At 43.6% G+C, this 18,784-nt stretch overlaps 2 protein-coding genes across 3 annotated transcripts in view; both read left to right on the forward strand.

Moving 5' to 3' along the window:
* The window catches only part of abch1 (ATP-binding cassette, sub-family H, member 1), a 31,806-nt gene extending 23,419 nt beyond the window's left edge, over nt 1–8,387 (forward strand). For both annotated transcript variants that reach the window (XM_048269072.1, XM_048269073.1), the window contains exons 18-20: nt 1,402–1,561; nt 3,187–3,291; nt 6,527–8,387. In XM_048269072.1, the coding sequence (XP_048125029.1) occupies nt 1,402–1,561; nt 3,187–3,291; nt 6,527–6,633 (372 nt within the window). In that variant the 3' untranslated portion in view covers nt 6,634–8,387. The remainder of the gene's footprint in view (nt 1–1,401; nt 1,562–3,186; nt 3,292–6,526) is intronic.
* Nucleotides 8,388–12,443: 4,056 nt separating this feature from the next.
* The window catches only part of peli1b (pellino E3 ubiquitin protein ligase 1b), a 36,617-nt gene continuing 30,276 nt past the window's right edge, over nt 12,444–18,784 (forward strand). The window contains exon 1 of the mRNA XM_048269075.1: nt 12,444–12,876. The gene's annotated coding sequence lies outside the window, so the exon portion shown is untranslated. The remainder of the gene's footprint in view (nt 12,877–18,784) is intronic.

Consider the following 18,784-nt stretch of genomic DNA (forward strand, 5'->3'; position numbering starts at 1 on the left):
CACGGCTCATGTTCCGGCCTGCCCTTTCAGCTGGGCCCCGTCTGTGTGTGTCTGTCTGGTGTGTGTGTGTGTGTGTGTGCGTGTGTTTGTCTGTCTGTCTGTCTGTCTGTTCGGTATTTGAAGGTGTGTTTATTTAGACAGAAATGTATGTGTGTGTGCGCGCGTGTCTGTTTGTCTGTCTGTTTGTCTGTTTGGTGTTTGAAGGTGTGTTTATTTAGACAGAAGTGTGTGAGTGTGTGAGTGTGTGAGTGTGTGTGTGTGTGTGTGTGTGTGTGTGTGTGTGTGTGTGCGCGTGTGCGCGCATGCTGTGGGAGTGTGTTCTGTTTTTGTGTGTGTATGTGTAATTGCGGTCATCTCAAACTCCCCTCTTACTGTCTCTGCCTCCCTCTCTGTCTCTGTCTCTCCCTCTCTCTCTCTCAGTCTCCCTGTGTCTCTCTCTCCTAATCACACTAGCTTGGCCATTTGTGGTTTTGCCGCAGATGTTTATTTTAGAGGCTGTGAGGCCCCGGCTGGATAATGTGATGATTTTGCACCCAGACAGAGTGTCCCCCACCGGAGGGGTCAGCACGAGGACAGACAGACAAACGAATGGAAATTCGGGGAGCCGACGGCATTGATTCTCAATAAGCACGTGGCAGGGTCCCTAACGGTACTGACATTTGCCTTGTAACTGAGGTGCTGTGGAGGGAGTGGAGTGGGGGTGGGAAATATCACTTGGGCAGAATCCACAAAGACAAGTGAGGTCGGGGCATTAAATCTGCCTCATCGCTTGCGTACAGAGTCTATGGCAACCGGGGCTCAGAATGCAATCGCCACGACGACAGTGCTATTGCTGTGGTAACCACTGAGCACACACAGGGGCTGGTCCAGGGCTATTTTTGGGGTGGTGTGTGTGTGAGTGGCAGTTGTGAGTCCACAGGCCTGCCTGCCTCTGGAATAGCACCAGCCCGAGAGGAACTGTCACTGGGACACTAAACATCAGCATGCACACCTCCTGCAGGCACGCGTGCACACACACACACACACACACACACGCACACACAAACATGCACATACACAAACATCTACACACACACACCATATGCAGTCTTCTTACTACCACACAAGATATGTTTCAGCACTATATATGCCCTGGAGATATGAAGATACACCTGGAATTTAGCTGCCTAAATATATTATGTTCTTTATGACCTCTCGGTATGTGGCTTTCAAGTGTGAGAGAGATTTATACTGTCCCAAATTAAGAGGGAGCACTATTAAAGTCACTGGTGATCTCACTGAACTCAACTTCATTCAGTCCATGTCAGCAACCATATCTTCCTTTCTTTCTCTCTCTCTCTCTCTCTCTCTCTTTCTACCCCTCTCTTCTCTATCCCTTTCTTTTCTCTCTCCATCTCCCAGATTCCTAATGAGGGATCTCTGGCCCTGGTCGTCTCTTTAATTATTCTGCAAGGGGTGACAGGAATCTCCTTCGGATTGGTCATCTCATCTGCCATCGATGACGAGCAGTCTGCCAACCAGGCTGCCCTCGGTGTCTTTTACCCCAATCTCATCATCAGCGGTGAGTATCACCACAGCATTTTGAGTTAGGGCTACAACTAACGATTATTTTCATAGTTATCAATTATTTTCTCCATTAATTGATTAGTTGTTTAACTGATTAAATGTCAGAAAATTAAGTAAACATTTTCAATCAAGCCAAAGATTTTGACTTCAGATACCTTGTTTTGTCTACACACCAAACATATTTAGTTTACTGTCATAGAGATCTAAAGTAAAGTAAAGCAGGAAACGATTACCAAAGTAGTTGGCAATTACTTTATTGTATTAGTTGACAGCTAATCGATGTACTGATTAATTTTTTTTTTAAGTATATATTTTTGGGCTTTTTATGCCTTTAATTAGATAGGATAGTGGATATTGACAGGAAGTGAGTGGGAGAGAGAGTCGGGGTGGGATCCGGAAAGGACCACAGGGCGGAATTTGAACCCGGGTCGCTGGCGTACGGTGCAGGTGCCCCAGCCAGTCCCGCCACTGCTGGGGCCATGAACTGATTAATTGTCGCTAAATTTATTCATGAATGGTTATTTTGGGCAGTGAAATAGTACATTAAACCACTTAAAGTCAGGGATTTTATGTGATTTCAAGCCCATAACATTTTTGGCACATTCAGCAATCATCCCCTCACACCCGCTAGCTGCCCATTCAGTGATTACACTGTAAAAAAAAAAACGTCTCTGTAGGCAGCCCAGGCTCCAAAAACTGGAAACAAACAAAGTGGGGGCAGACACCAAAAAAAAATAAACTCATGGATGCATGGATATTTTCTGGAAATGTAGGGGTGAGCTACCTCTCTGGTGTATTTCGTTTGGTCCTAGGTTAAAATATAATGTAGGCTATGTTTTTTTTGCACAAAAGCATTTGCTAATAAATTAAAGCATTTAAATACAAACATAAACACAGACAATTGCGGCTTCCTGTGCAATCCCTGACTGCACCTTTAATGAGTCTGCTGGTGTGAGATAACTTGCCTGGGGTGAAATCACCCAGGAAGTGGCTCCATGCTGGGAAAAGGTTGTGGGCATGACTTCACTGTCATATGAGCCAGCTCAGTGCTCAGCTCTGATAGAGGGAGAGGAAGGCATGGAAGAGTGGGGCTACCTAGAGACTGAGGCCAAGGAGGAATGTGCTCTGGACAGGGTTGGTCATTCAGCCAGGCGGAAAAAGGAAGCCATCGGCCTTTAATGAGATCATGACCCCACTCTCCCCTGATTAATCCAAAGACCCAACGCAGCCCAATGAAACCTAGAATCACATGCGCTGAAAGCCATGCAAACACACACGTAAATGTGTGATGTAAATGATGTAAATTGCCTTAATACACACACACACACACACACATACACACACACACACACACACACACACACACACACACATACGTACATTCCCATTGTCCTAATGTAACTCATTGATTTATATCTCTCCACTATAGTTGCTAAATGCAAACACATACACACTCTCTCTCTCTCTCTCTCTCTCTCTCTCTCTACATCTATCTCTATCTCTCTTTCTCTCTCACACACACAGACACGGTACTCTTAGAAACGTCTATCGATTGATTGTCTCTTTAGGGTATGTTGTTGATGTGGACGTGGTTCTCCTGTGTGTGCTGTGCTCCCTCAGGAGTGATCTGGCCGGTGGAGTGCATCCCCTACCCCCTGCGCTACCTCAGCCTGGCCCTGCCTCAGACCTACGCCTCCGAAGCACTGCGCTGCATCATGTACAGAGGTGAACACATACACAAGCACACATGCATACGCACTATACACCCATGGACACACAGACTTATACAGTTTACCCTCATGTGTTCTATTGGACTGAATCTTGAATGTTGTACAGATAAAATATCAGGTACATTAATAGTGTAAATGCATAACATGCAAAAAGCACAAGAACACACATGTACACACACGCAGTACAATTACTTCACACTCACACATAAACACATACCTGAGGACAACCAGGGACACATGCCTACACATGTGCACACATGCAAATACTGTTATTGATACATAGTTAGACATAGTTAAATGCACAAATTTGCAACACATGCCCAGGTAATGCATGATTTTGTTCATAGTAGCACAAACATACTGCAGTAAGTATCTACATATAACCGTAATATTATAATACTATTGAAGGAAGGCACAGTATACTGAGATACCCCCACAAGCACGAGCTCTGTTTCATGTAGTGAAATAGCATACCAGCGTACACACACGCACACACACACACACTCATACGTGGAAGCAGAAGCACGCGTAAATGTCCCTGCAGGTCCTAATGAGTGCTGACACTCCAGCGTGCCGCACCCACTTCCTCCCTTATGTAACTCATCGCACAGCTCATGTAACACAGGTGGTCATAGTAGCTGTAGCTGTTGTCATTGTATATCACCCATGCTTTACACGAGACATACATTACCCATAGTCATCGCTTTCTCTACTCACACCAGCAGCAGTTGCCAGTGTGTGCAAAGTCACACATGGCGCGTTTAGTCTGCAAAGCAGAAGGAAAGCTTACGAGCAGAATTTAATGTGTGGATATCAACACGTGAAGATTGATTAAGACATGATGGATACATAAGACCAAAATAATTGATGATTACTGATTAGTGAGGTTTTGTTGTTGTTGTTAGTGTTAGTGTTTTTCTTGTTGATTAGTACGTCTACACTGTGGCACTTGAGCTGAGCTCATTTTCATCCCTCCTGAATGTTTCACACTGTGGCCACCACTCTTGTCCCCTCTTAAGATTCTCGTCCCAGAGTCGGCCCAGTGGTCAGGTGCTGCTGCTGCCCTCTGAATTATTCAGCATCCGTCTGTGTGCTCCCTGGGATCATATTCAAACAGCTCTCGACGTTTCGCTCCTTCTTATCTCTCTCAGGCTGGACACCGGCTACCGACAGTGGTACAAGGGTTGCGTGTTGCTCCTGGTCCATTGGGTGATGAGAAGGGGTCGATACGGGCCAGACAGGAAGTCTTTGTTTATGTACACTTTGATACGAGTAGTCATCCAGGAAAGTATGAGAGATTGACGGAGAGAACCTGAGCCTTGGCTAAACAAAAGGCTCAGATCCTTTTCCTCCTTGGTGCTGCCTTTCACATTAATTACTTTTCTTGGGACCGTGGGTTGTTTACTATGAAAAATACTTAAGTCACCTGTTCCACCTGCCTCAGGCATCTGGTTACCCTGCTCCATTAAATGGCTAGAGGGTGATGGTAATTTTGATACCATAGATTTAATAGAGACCCAGTCAGACCAATAGTATGAAAAATCAGGAACAGAGTTTATTTACAATGATGCGCATCAAGGGAGAGACAGCATGACTTCACCTAAAGATCCATCAGCTGCTCTAACTAGACAAGGAAATAGTTAGGGTTTAAGTATCCTTCCAGGCTGACGGGAAATGGCGTTGGTCATCCCATAGTTGCAATACACATAACATGTAGCCTATAGTTTTAGACACATTCTTTCTCCTAATTATTTTGTGGCATATTTGATTGTCTGACACACAATGTTAGCAGCACTGGGATGTTTTGAATAGGCGTCCCCACCTTTATCTTAGTTTGACCCAACTAATGCTGCTGACCATGTGTGGCTGCCACAGGCAGACAAAGCTGCCAAGTAAGTTAACTTTTCCTCAACAACGCAGATGAGGCGGATGTTTTGTTAGATTCAAATAGCTTTGCAGCTCCGAACAAACTATGCCAAATTAGTAGTTCAAGTAGGGACAGGTTGACACTCGACATGTTAGTATCAGAGAGAACCTTTAGCAGACAATTGCAAAGCAACACATACACATAACCCATAGGTCAGAAACATACATAGACATACATGTTGAGACATAAACTCATAGACTCATGTTCCTGATTGGTTACCGTAAAGTGACTGGTCTCAAAATTTGACAGATTGTCCAATTTAGCAACCCAGTAATGGTGATCCCCCACCCAGACCTGGCATCAATCCATCTGTAACTCTCAGGAGATTCGTTGACTTAGACCGGTTTTGTGTGCACACACAATCTGTTCCTTGTTTCGGGGGCAAAATGCCCAATTCTGGCAAGGGCCTAGATAGCTTACAGCTGACCAACCAGGGTTACTGTAGCGTATCACCCAACATCGACAGTAATCTTGCTCAACTGAATCTCCCTTGTTGTCCAGCTAAGGACTATAGCACTTTAAAGGAACAAAACATACTACTTACCGAGAGCGCGTCTTACCAGCGGGCTGAGGGATCACACACAGTAAGTTTGGTAAAAAGAACAATCCTTAATTCAATAGATCTATATAATCCTTATCAATCTCGGTAGAACCTCCATAAACTGATGGTAATTTTGATACCATAGATTTAATAGAGACCCAGTCAGACCAATAGTATGAAAAATCAGGAACAGGGTTTATTTACAATGATGCGCATCAAGGGAGAGACAGCATGACTTCACCTAAAGATCCATCAGCTGCTCTAACTAGAGAAGGAAATAGTTAGGGTTTAAGTATCCTTCCAGGCTGACGGGAAATGGCTTTGGTCATCCCATCTCACGTGGACTACACTGAATCAGACTCTGATTAGTGGCAACCTGGCAATCCGGAGCAGATAGACTGACGCAGCCATGCAGAACAGTGAAACACTGCAAAGTCATAATATTCCCGCTTATCTCTAAATACAGTCACACACAGATATACACAGGGACAGTACAGATATCATACAGTCATTACATAGAATCATACTTTTAGTATTAAAGTGACCCACTAATGAGAAATGCAGAACATTAAACCACATATTGGAATATTGGGCATAATGTTCTATTCCACTTTCTCTCAGTGAACATTAAACCACATATTGGAATATTGGACATAATGTTCTATTCCACTTTCTCTCAAGGGAAAAAGTCTACATACTGTATAGCCTACTGTATGTTTAAGTGATGGGGATTTCACCTCTGTTCATTTCATCTTTCCATAGGATGGGGTCTCACACGACTAATGGTATGGAGAGGTTTCGCCGTCACTCTGGGCTGGAACACCTTCTTCCTCATCCTCGCCACAGTCATCCTCAAGCTGAGGTCGTGAAGTCACCTCCCCAAGAGAGACGTGTTAGGGGACGGGGGAGAGCCCCGTCAGAAAGAGACCCTGACTCCGCAGCCTGCCGTTAGGCCTCTCTCTCGTGCTCCCTCCGCATGAGGTCTAACCGACAATAACACTCTGGGCCTCCAGAAATGAAAACATTGCCTGGACTTGTCAGTCAGAGCCTCAGTCTCTTCGTCCTCCCTGTCTTTATCACTGGCAGCTGCAGAGCGAAACATACCTGTTGACTTTTCATTGTTTTTACCTGAGACATGCTAATATATGCTTCTAGGCATGTGACGTAAAATGACCAACTATAAGACAATTCGTTTTTTATATCAGTGCAAAACATATTGATATGGCAATACCTATAGCTGAACCAGCAAACTAGTATTGTGAAGGAAATAGCTGAGCGGACAAAAGGATATCTACCCTTGTTGTACCACTGTTTTGTTTGCCTACAGCTCCGACCTGATTCTCTCATCCAGTTACTTAGCAGAATTGGTGGCTGTATCCAATCAGGTCATCTGGTGCTCTCCACTCTCCACACAAGTTTTGCAGATTGTCTGTGCCTGTGCTCCCTATAGTGAAGGGGACTGAGTAGTTACACATTAATCACTGGAGGGGAAATCTGTTGATCTGCCACAACATTTCCCCACCATGCAGGACAGAGGGGGACTTATTTTAACCAAGCATCGTATATATGTATATCAATGCAAGCAGACAAGTATCAATGTCTAAAACCTTGCATTTATGATGATGCACACAATGCTTTACATATTGTGTCTATAGCTTCTGTGGCATGTGAAACAGTTCAACAATGTATGCCAGTGTCAGGTGGAAACTGAAAGAACTGATAAGAATCATTGTTTACATTCAGGTAAAGCTGGGTGCCTGGACCACGCAACATTTGAAGTGAAAATTGCACGTCTTTTTGTGTTTCCTTGTATTGATTTTGTATGATTGTATGCTAGAGCGTTTTAAGGTTTTAAATCCCAAAGCCATGTGGTATATCTCACAGCATGTGACAGTATAGTACAGCATAATGAAGTATTAAAGTTGCTGTCTTTTGACGACAGTGTTAGTTGCCTGGAAGTGCACATATTCTTATACACAGGAAAAGGATTAAAAATAGAATGAAGAGTAGGAGAGTGAAAAATAGATTGTACCAATATTGCTTATGTATGTGACATGCTTGGGCTCTGGGACAAGACAGTGAACTGTATGTTATATTATGAGTTCTGCTTAATTGCCAATTTATACAGAAAGTTAATTTCGCTTGGTACAATCCTTATAGTATGAAGTGTTTATTCAATTCCATCTATCCCCTCCATAGCCATACAGCTGTTTTTGGTCATCTGTTTATTTGCATTAAGGGACAAATACATACTCTTTGCCTTCTGTTTATCTCATCATTCACAGTTCACGCTCATCTTTCTGTTATTATTGTGTTTTCATTTTTGTTTTGTTTTTTGACTGTTTAGTGTTGGGACCACCCCATGTGCCTCCACCATTCCAGCAGGACTCCATGGCTGTTGTGTGCAATTTTAAAACACTTATGGACAGAGATGAATATAGCACAATAAGCCTTACAGAGGGCGTCGTGTTCTGCCTGGAATTGTTGAGAATTCTGGCATTCTACCTCTCCCGGATCCTGTAATTATGATGTCTTGACTCTATCTATCTGCTATATGTCAAAAGAAATATATAAAGAGATGTTTAACTTTTGTCTTTTTAAAGAGTAAATTTGTTCAAAGATGTGTTTGTGTCTGGAGCTGTATTTTGTTTTACAAAAATATTCCATCTTTAGCAGCGAGAGTGAACTTATATTTCTTCAAGTGTGCCATTTCAGGTCCTCGTCAGTGCCCATCTGTCATGTCCTGTTCAGTGAGCATGTGACTGACTTAGAGATGGCAGATTATTCACCACAACAGATAACCCCCCTCCCTCACAACCAAACGCTCTTAAGTATGCACTATATGTTTTGAAACCTAACTTTAGTGCAACATGCTTAGCACATCCAACCATTTAGGTACTCCTCTGATTGCTTGAGATTCTCTCTGTCCCCAATCCATTTCATTTGTCTGACCCACAACAAGCCCAGAGGGGGTGCACGTGGCTGGGGTGCCAGTTGAACCCATCTCCCCACTCTCTTATCAGCTTCAGTGCCCTCATCTTCCCCCCACTAGAACACCTATTTGCACTTCAAATGTGGGGATCAGACGGAGAGACTGCAAAGAGAGAGAAAAAGAAAGAGAGCAATGTATAATTTGCACACATCACCTCAGCTGAACACAAACTGCATCCAAACTAATGTATGCTAGCATCAATGCTCATTTGTAGTCTGAACCATATACTGGATACAGAGATACATTCGTTGGTCTGAATGAACTTTAGCTAACAGTTTGAATAGCAAACAACTAACATGCTTATTAGCTTGATCTGCTGGTAGATTATGTACTATAAAATGTTGATGTTTCGGGTCCATTGGAGCTGCCACTAGTCCTCCTGGTGCTGGAACAGGGAGAGGCCACAAAGGGAACATGCCCTCTACAGGGGAATGTGGCACTCCTATCTCAGGGTTTCTATCAGTGTATGAGGAGGATACCATTTTAGTTGGTGCCACCTATGTGATACAGTAATGGCATTAGTGATATCTCCATGCTGCCGAAAAACTTTTGACCCCCACATTCTGTTCGCACCTCTGCCAGAGAGTTTCGGGAAGTGAGTCATGGGAGGATGTTGCCCTCGCTGGCCAAGAGTCGTATCTCTAAACATTTCAGCTATTTGTCATCCCAGTCAGCTTTCTCTTGACCTCCATGGTCAAGCAAACAACTCTAGCACTACTTTCATTCCAGGTTACAATAACTTGTTTCTTGTATACCTCTTAGTCTTTAGTGTGAAAGGTACCCAGTGCCCGGTTCATGTGTTGGAAACAGCAGACAGTGGTGGTGGAGTAGCTACACAGGTTCGGCATCTCTGTGCAGATCAAGAAGCGGGTATGGAAAACCTCTGCCTGCTCACAACGCACCGCAGTTCTAATTGCAAGGATGTGGCGAGGTAACTGATGACAGCTCCAGATTACAGCTCTCACCTCTGCAATTAAAAACAGCAAGCCTATAAATACCTCCCTCTCGCTTCACACGTTTATGAAGGCACCCCTTCAAAGACTGGACAGACTGCTGAAGGGAACATTGAGTTACACTGGCAGAGAAAAAAAGATAGAGATAGCATATCCCACATGTTGGTCTGTATTTGCCACCTTTTCCACTGTATCAGAGAATCCACCAAGGTGTGGAAATGAAAACAGAGGGGCATTTGTAGGCTACTTGTGAAACGTTGGGTTGTAAAGCATGGACCGCTGAAGATAAAGTCTATTCAGGATTTATAAGTCAGTTTAAGAGTTCTACAGTGATGATGAGATCTAATCAGTTATACAGACCACAGAAATAAAAACACAGAAGGTTTTCATAGCAGGCTTACTATTTTCCATCTTACTCTCACACACACAAATGAAAAATCCATGCAATCTTGCATGCTTGCAGCAGGTTTGTGATATTCTAAACATTCTGTAAACATCTGTGTACATGGTAACTGTTTCCATGGTAGCATGACAACAGTAACAACGTGCAATTCGACCTCTAAATACAGAACAGTTGGAAAATGTAGCAAATATTTTGTTTAAGTATCACAGTTGGAGGGTGATATTTTATCCCGCAATCCTTGTCTCATCATTTCACATATAGCCTCTGTTTGTGCGACACCTACATCAACAAACTTTTGTCAGCAGCAACATCAGCAGAATGGCTCTGGACTGAAAAAGTTGTTGCTATGTTTTGAGGGTTTATCATAACAACAACTGGTCATAAACCCACCTCTAGTAGGACAGAAAAGTCCACTCTGGCCAATGGCCTGGACTATGTTCCCTGTATTTTGTCATGTGACCAAATAACATTTCCTCCTCTTTCTATATTCAGACTCTGGAATGTTTACAAACCAAGTAGGTCACCTGATAAGGTCAGAGTTATACATGTTCCATTATCATCATGTTTCTTTCTCTGCTGTCAAGTGTTAGGGTGCACAATTCAAGCTGCCAGTGAATATGTGTGCAGCTTAAAAGGTATATCTGAAAAATATTATGTTCTGCAGACTTTCTGTGGCACAAATACATTTTGCAGAAATGCATCATATCTTGCATAACTGAAGTTTGTGTTTAGATTTGAGGAGGTCTGGAAAAGTAGTGCAGAGGTGGCACTGTTGCCAGGGTGACATAAACAGGGTTTACAAATGTACTGGTTGGACACTGCACGCAAAATATGGGGATGTGCAGTGCCTATGAATAGTTTCTTCTTGTTTTTGTGTGTGTGTGTGTATGTGTGTGTGTGTGTGTGTGTGTGTGTGTGTGTGTGTGTGCTCTTATAATATTATTTTGCTAAACTTCAGACTGTTCTTGATCTTATCCCTTGCTCATCGGATGCACTGCTGTGGTATCCTTGTGGGAAAGGGAGCATAACACCACATCAAAGAACCACCTTTGGAATGAGTTGCATCTCCTCTGAGTGTTTTACAGCAGACAAAATACACCAACCAGCAATACAGCAACCAGATTGCTGTCTCTGTCTTTAGCCAGAATCCCTCTGTCTCAAAGCTAACTGCCTGCAAAGGTGTGACAAAGCCATGCAAGATAAGACAGCTGTAAAAATGAGCATCCCCTCTCTGGCACTCACCATGCGGGTGTGCTATTTCAAAGCAGTGTCCATGTTAGCTCCATCGATAGCACATCAACACACCCCATAACTGTACACCTGGCATGAACCAAGAACTGTGTACTTCTAATAGACCCTGTGGTGTCAGCAACTGTGTGTTATATTCACAGGCTGTGTGTTTTATAGCCTCATGACAGAACCTAGATTTGAAAGGCATGTGTGCTTTTGATTACCTTTGACTGCAGAGTGCAATTATTTTTGCTCATTTATTTTGAAACGGCACCAGACATTTCCATTCAGAATGCACTGGTCATATGCCATATAGGGACCTGGAGAATGCACTTGGCCTGTGCCAAGGGAATAGGGTAGGAGACATGTGGTGGCAAACAAGTTCATGATCCAAGAGCCAGCACATTCTTTCCATGAGTAGCAAATTTAACACAGCTACGCCTTGTGCTTACAAACTGATTAAATTAAGGAATAGGTAAATTATCTTACTGAAATAGTGCAAACAGGTTTTAGCATGAATATGGTGAAAATATACTCATGTACAGAGGTGACAGCATCAGATTTTATGCAGTGATGTAGAATATAATTTCTTGGTGGGGAACAAATGTTTAGGCCTACTTAGGCTACTACTCAAGCCGTCTTTCAGTGTTATGGAACAGAAAATAATAATAATAGGCCTAATATGATAAAAGTGTATGATGGATTTCCAAATCTGCATGGCACAGACGTCCAGCTTTTTCATAACATGCAACTGCAAGCATATTCTGATTAATTTAGAACCAAATCTGAGTTGGTAAAAATTTGAAAGTTGTGTGTTTTAAAATCCTCAATAGCCTAGGCCTATACTTGTGATGAAAAAAATATATCTATTAACGAATCCATTCTAAAAAAAAAGTTATCAAAATATTCAAAGTTTGTGGCCTACTGATTGTTAAATTATTCACTCAGACAGAATAGGTAGTCTAGGCCTACTGCTACATTACCAGCCATAAGAACGCATCAGCACTTTGATGCACTACAGACTACAATATCCACAATCCACTTCGCGCAATTAATGACGCGGTATTTTTTTTCTCCTCCTTTCTTCAGCTAGCGAAACAACTCCACCAAAATCTGTTTATGTTCAGAAGAAGCCACGGAGTGAAGGGCACTCATTGAGTGAAGTCGCTCTACTCTTTTTGATGAATGTAGAAAAAAAAAATCAAAGGACTTTCAAAATACATATCTAGGCATAGAGCACACGATTACCACGCTCTTTTTGTTTTGTGTTTTTTACTTTACATCGTTGGAAGACCGCTTACCTGCCTTTGTTAGCTGGATTGGCTAGCTTACATTAACCAAAGCTCGCTAGCTTGCTTGGTAGCTAGATATACGTTCGCTAGCTACGGAGCTGTTGGTTTTACGGCAGATTGTTTATACTGAGCTAACGGGCTAGCAAGCATCTGCTGGCTGGCGCTATACCAGCCAGTTTGTCGGAGGACTGTTCTTATCTCTTTCGTTTTGGACAAGTCAGGATCAACGTTACAGCATTACTGTAAGTAGAATCCCACAGTTTGTGTTCTCACAGAGCTGTAAACATTACACCAAGTTAGCCAGCATCAACATTATCGTTAGTGTACTAGACGTGGCTTGTTGGGTAGCTAACACAAGCTGCACACATACACAAGGCGACCACAAATCAAAATGTTGGCTCACTAACTTTGTTTTCTCTGTACGTTATTTCAGACTTTTCAGTGACTGTAAACTTGGACCACACCGTTTTCTAGGCTTGATTTGTGTCAGCATTTGGTTTCCTTTTTAAGTTTTATTACAGTTACATTGCCATCTTAACAGATTTAGCGGATAAGTTGTAACGTTAACAAAAACAAGAAATGACGAGACGGACATTGTTACACTAAGTTAGTTTATTGTCGTTAACTTTGCGCAGTGTTTCACCGTGCACCCCCTTCAAAATATAAATAAATATATAATCTGTACAGTTGTACAGTGAAATATGGGATCATGTGGGGAATGCTTTTAATTGAAGGGACTAGTGTAAACGCAGTTGGCTGATGTGGCCTTCTTCAACAGCTCACACTAACCGAAGTTGCCCCACCATGAGGTACAACTGCTTTTGAGGTGTGCTCTCCTCCACAAGGCAGCATATAATGTTACACCGTGTTGTTTGTTGTGTAGTATACATAAATGAGCAGCCGTACTTTTTGAATGTGTTTGCTTGGTATTGTTCTGTTGCATTTAAAAGTGATTTGCATATTAATATAGCGTCCTTTTCTCAGTCGAGCATCTGGCCAATGAAGCCAGCCATTGTCCCGTGATTTGAATCACTTTTGTTGACATCCTACTACCACCCCCAATCTACCCTCCTCTCTTTCCGAGAGCCAAAGCAAAGCTGAGACTCACTCGAGTAGAATTCATTGTAGCCTACTCTACACATATTCTATTATTCTATTACAGATGTATTTGTTACGGCGATGTGATTGTGGGAAATCCCCTTTTTGAATACGTTGAGATAACTTTGAAGTGAAGAAAACATGTTCCGTGCCTAGTGTTTGTAAACAGAATTGACTAATCTGGTTACAATAGTTATGACAATGAAGCGTTAAGCCTGACAAATGGTTCTGCTCGTTATCTTTTTTGGGGATGTTAACTTTAATGGAAAAAAATAAGTGATAATTTGTCAGCGTGGAATGGGTGGGAAACTGTATGAGGCTATGCCTCGATAAGGCAATCGGACAAATGAAATACACGTATCTGAATGCACTGTGCTGGCCAGCCTCCGTGCTATCGGCTTCCCTTTCCGGAAACCTGATCCTTGCCAATCGCAGCAGGGTGGCTGTGAAGCTTGGGGTTGGCGATCTGGTGTGACTCGTCCGCCTTCGCGCGTTCGGTTCCCTGGCGCTCTTTGATTTCATACTGTCTTGCTCTTCTGTTTTCCACAGCTGGGACAAGATATTGCTGTCATCGATGAGCTAGTCAAACGTTTCGTCATACCGGTATTTTTAGCGTAGAGCAATGTACTTTCCTGTAGCCTCCTGTAGTGCGTCTTATTTACGTCCAGATGGTGGAGGTATATCCATCAGGCACATCAGAGACAGTCGGGGAGCAGGAATGAATGAAGCACAGCAGTGTAGCAGTATTTCGGAAAGGTCAGCAAGGTGTGTTTTCTTAAAAGCTTGTGGGCTAAACAGTATTGAAAGTTTACAGCTGACAGCCCCGACCTCTGACCTCAAGATGGGTATGGGCATGATTAGCCCCTGCCGCATACCTGCACAGTTTGGCCTCAGAGGTTTGCGGAGGTTTGTATTTTGGGCTGGGCTTGGTTACATCGCACTTCTCCTCCCTCGCCTGTCTGCACGTCTGTCCGATCAGCACTGGATGCTGCAGATAATGGTGCCAAATCACCGCGGGGATGAGAACGTTCTGGATTGGGCTGTTATCCCTGGAGCAGTAGAGGGGGGAATACAGTGTGCCGGCCGGGATAGTGAACATGATGAAGTTTTTTTTTTTTTTTTTTTTTTGCGGGGATTATGTTTGTAATAGAAAGTAGGTCAGACAGTGGCCACATTAGCTGCTGTTTTACTGGGGTAGGAAAGGAAAATGCCGTAAAACAGAGAGAAGGAAGATCTTTTTCCCCCATAAAGTGCTGCTGATTTGACTGTTATTCCTACTCTCTCTCTCTCCCTACGTTTTCTGTCCCTCTTCTACCATGCTGACACAAACAGTATCATTTACATACACAGGCTACTCCTGTTACCTGCAGTGCTTCAAGTGCACTACTTAATACTCTGATTCTGAAAATACATAAGTACCAAGTTTGTAATCTATTCATAAAGGTGTTTATCCCCCCTCCTCACTCACTCACTCACTCACTCACTCTACCTCTGGAAAACCTGCCCAACTCATAATGGTGCCATAAGGCTGTTTTCTCCTCCTTATACACGGGCCATGTGTCCTATGCATGTTTTCTGTAGATTTATTAGCACTGTCATTGCTACTCTAGACTGGAGGAATGAGTTGTACATGGAGGTAACTGTGTGTGTGTGTGTGTGTGTGTGTGGGGGTCACGCTTTAATATTTTCCGACAGGTTGAGTTGTGGGAAACGGCTCAGTCCTTTTCTTCTCAAGGGGAAGCATAAAGCTGTAATGGGATGTCCTTCACTCTGGGTCCCAAATTCTTCTACGCAGAACCTAAAATTCTTTTAGCAAAACCTAAGCCCGATGCAACTGGGACACCAAGGGTGTGTGTGTGTGTGTGTACGTGTGTGTGTACTAGTTTCTTCATAAAGTTTTGATGTACAATTAGTACGGCAAAAACACAGCAGGGTCCTAGGGCGGGGGCCCCCCATCATGTGATATTAATTTACTGCTGATTGGAAAGCAGCTGTGGGTTAACACGACGAACAAACACAGTCCAATCACTCTTGTTAGGGTTGGGTTGATCAGTGTCTAGTGGTAAAGCACAATAATCAGAGCCAGATGGAGGCACACACCCACCCACCCAAGTCCAAAGCGTCCATCTCGGTCCTGCGATGTCCACCGTCCCCTTCTTTTGTCCACCACGTTTCTCACCCCTCCTCTTTCCCAGTGTTGCTTAAGACGCAAAGTGACATGGAGCCCCCGGGGTAAAAAAACACCTTTTGTTCCTTCAAAATGCATTAAGCCAAGTAGGCCTGTTCCCTGCCCTTGCTCCGAATGGCCTATGTGTTCAGACTGTCCACCCCCAACCCAGAAGAGGCAAACAGTAGCCAACTGGGGCCAGGGGTGTGAGGTTTGGGGCAGGCAATAAAGCCCCCCACTCCTCTCTTCATCCCCTTATAATCTACAGGCTGGGGAGTGTTGACTACTGATGTGCCTGATGACCCAGTTGTTCACTGAGGGGCCGTTTACACGAAACCGGTTTCGTGTAGACGTACCCTTAGCCCCCCTTTCTAGCCCTTTGTCAGTAGGCTGCAGCACAGCAGGAGCCAAGCAGTGATCCATGACTAGGCAACACTGTCCACACGGAAACCGCACATCCTGCTTGCGTATCGATGATGTCATCGCCACACCTCAGCTGCCCTGGACTTGCACTTATAGTATTGCCTAACAATACTAGTTTTCATACATGACATTACCTACGATTACACTCTGTTAAGATAAATATCACAACTGATGCTGCGCAGCGCCGATAGCTTATGACTTGGTGGACTGAACACTGTTTTTCCCGGTGTTTTTTTATGCATTCTAGCTACTGTCAGTGACGCGAGAGAACTTAAGTTACTAGGAAAGTGCAGTGTAAGTTTAGGCTACATTAATTTGTACGTAGTGCCAGTGTCATTCATTTTATTTTACATGTCTTACAACATATATACATGCATTCACAGTCGAGTGAAATCAGATATAAGCATACAAAGACGCTTAGAACTCACGTTAAGCCAATGGTAGCACACTGAATGCGAATGCACGATTTGATGCAGGCAAAAGTATTGACTGTTACTAACGAAGGTTTTATAGCAATATTATAAATGTGGCGACAGAATAGCCTAGAACTTGGGTAAGCCTTGCGTTTAGTAGCCTAATTGCGGTGATCGCCAAAACTAATGTGAATCACGGACTATCCTACAACCAAAGAAAGTAAAAGGTGATTAGTAGGCCTACCTCGTTAGCCAAATAAAGGACGGACTGCACCCTTCACAAACCGTAAAATAAAGTTTATTAGTTTTACAATTGGCTACAGTTGACAGTTCACCATCAGTCCACACAAACAATTCTGGTTTCCTTGCACTAGCCATTTTGCCGTAGCCTATTCTGTCTGTTTTTAAAGCGCATGTTTTGCAAGTTTTGGTGAATTTATGTAAAGACACAGTGCCACCTATAGGCCTGGGGTATGAAGTAACGTGTTGAGTCGTGTTGAGATGGATCCGTTTGGACGCAAATCTGTATCCTCTGGGAAGAGGTACAGAAGCCTGCGCTCCCGCACTACCAGACTCACCAACAGCTTCATACACCAAGCCGTAAGGATGCTGAACTCTCTCCCTCCTCTCCCCCCTCCACCCTCAGCTACATAACATCCTGGACATTGGACCCAAAAATGGCCGCCTGCACTACTCCACTTGCACACTTGCACACTTGCACACTTGCACACTTGTACACTTTACAACTGGTGTTGTTGTCCTGAAACACAACACTTCTGCTGCTCTTACATAACTTGCACCACTATGCCACTTTCTTCTTACTTAGGTCAAACAGAACTACCCAAGCCTTTTATTGGCCTGAATTTGCACTAGTATTTTTATTGACTGTCTATGCACAATTTCAACCACATTTTGCTGCTCTTATTTTTTCATTATTATATGTGCCCTCTTATTTACTTATTTACTTACTTTTTTGTTTACTTGAATGTTATGTTTGTCTGTGGACCTAAATTGGTAAAATATGTCTTGTCTTCACCGTGGGATAGTGAGAAATGTAATTTCGATCTCTTTGTATGTCTGGAACATGTGAAGAAATTGACAATAAAGCTGACTTTGACTTTGATATTCTTGATACGGTTCCAGGGAAGACGGAGGAAAAAAAGATCGGTTTGGTACGTGTGGACTAGGCCTTACACTCACTGTAAAAGTTATGAGGTCATGAGGAAGTTATCTGTAAAAGATGAGGTCGATGACTTGTGTGTGCTTTCCCACTTTTTATGCTGTCGGCGCATTTGCTGCAATATCCGAGAGTACGCATATGAGTGTACTTGTGCATGTGGCTTTTTTTGTGGTTTAGATTGCCGTTCTCACAATATGAACTCGGTGCCCCCTTTCGTTGCCATCTTGCTCCCTCTTTTCTTTCGAAGGCCAGTGAGATTGGGACGTGGCGAGCATGAACAGTGCACCACAATGTTTTGGGTTGTTTCATGGTGTTTTCATGGTCTAACCCATCATGTCTCATCATGTTTGTCCGGGCGGGACTGCAGGACTATGGGGGCTGGACGCTCAGCAGCACTGTGTGCTGGCTGCCGCTGAGCTAAGCATGAGGCCTGGTTGAGAAGACGGAGGAACGCACCGCACGCCTGCTAAAGCGTTTGATCTGACGCTCACTCTTCCTGTGCCTTCAAAAGGCCCACTGTCTTTCTCTTGAAGCTTTTCTTGTTTTTGTTCCATTTTATTTAGCAGGGGACACTAGTCCCTCAACATGCTGCTGATTCAGACATGAAGGTGTGAGTGTGAGGGAAGGTCTGTATGTGTGTGAGCTAGAGAGGGAAAAAAGTGATTGCCCTTATATGGTGGGTTGTTGTTTGCATGTTTGTCCTGGACTACAGTAGCAGTGGTGCAGGTGACCCACCCACCAGCCTCTTTGCGGTGGCTAAATGTCATTGTGTGGCAGACTCTGAGCGGGAACCCTAGCTCGGAGGGAGACGTGAGAACTTCTCAGGAGAAGCCCAGGAGGCAGCACACTCGTGATGAGGCGCGAGGTGG

The sequence above is a fragment of the Alosa alosa genome, chromosome 18, assembly GCF_017589495.1.
Source record: "Alosa alosa isolate M-15738 ecotype Scorff River chromosome 18, AALO_Geno_1.1, whole genome shotgun sequence".
NCBI lineage: Eukaryota > Metazoa > Chordata > Actinopteri > Clupeiformes > Clupeidae > Alosa > Alosa alosa.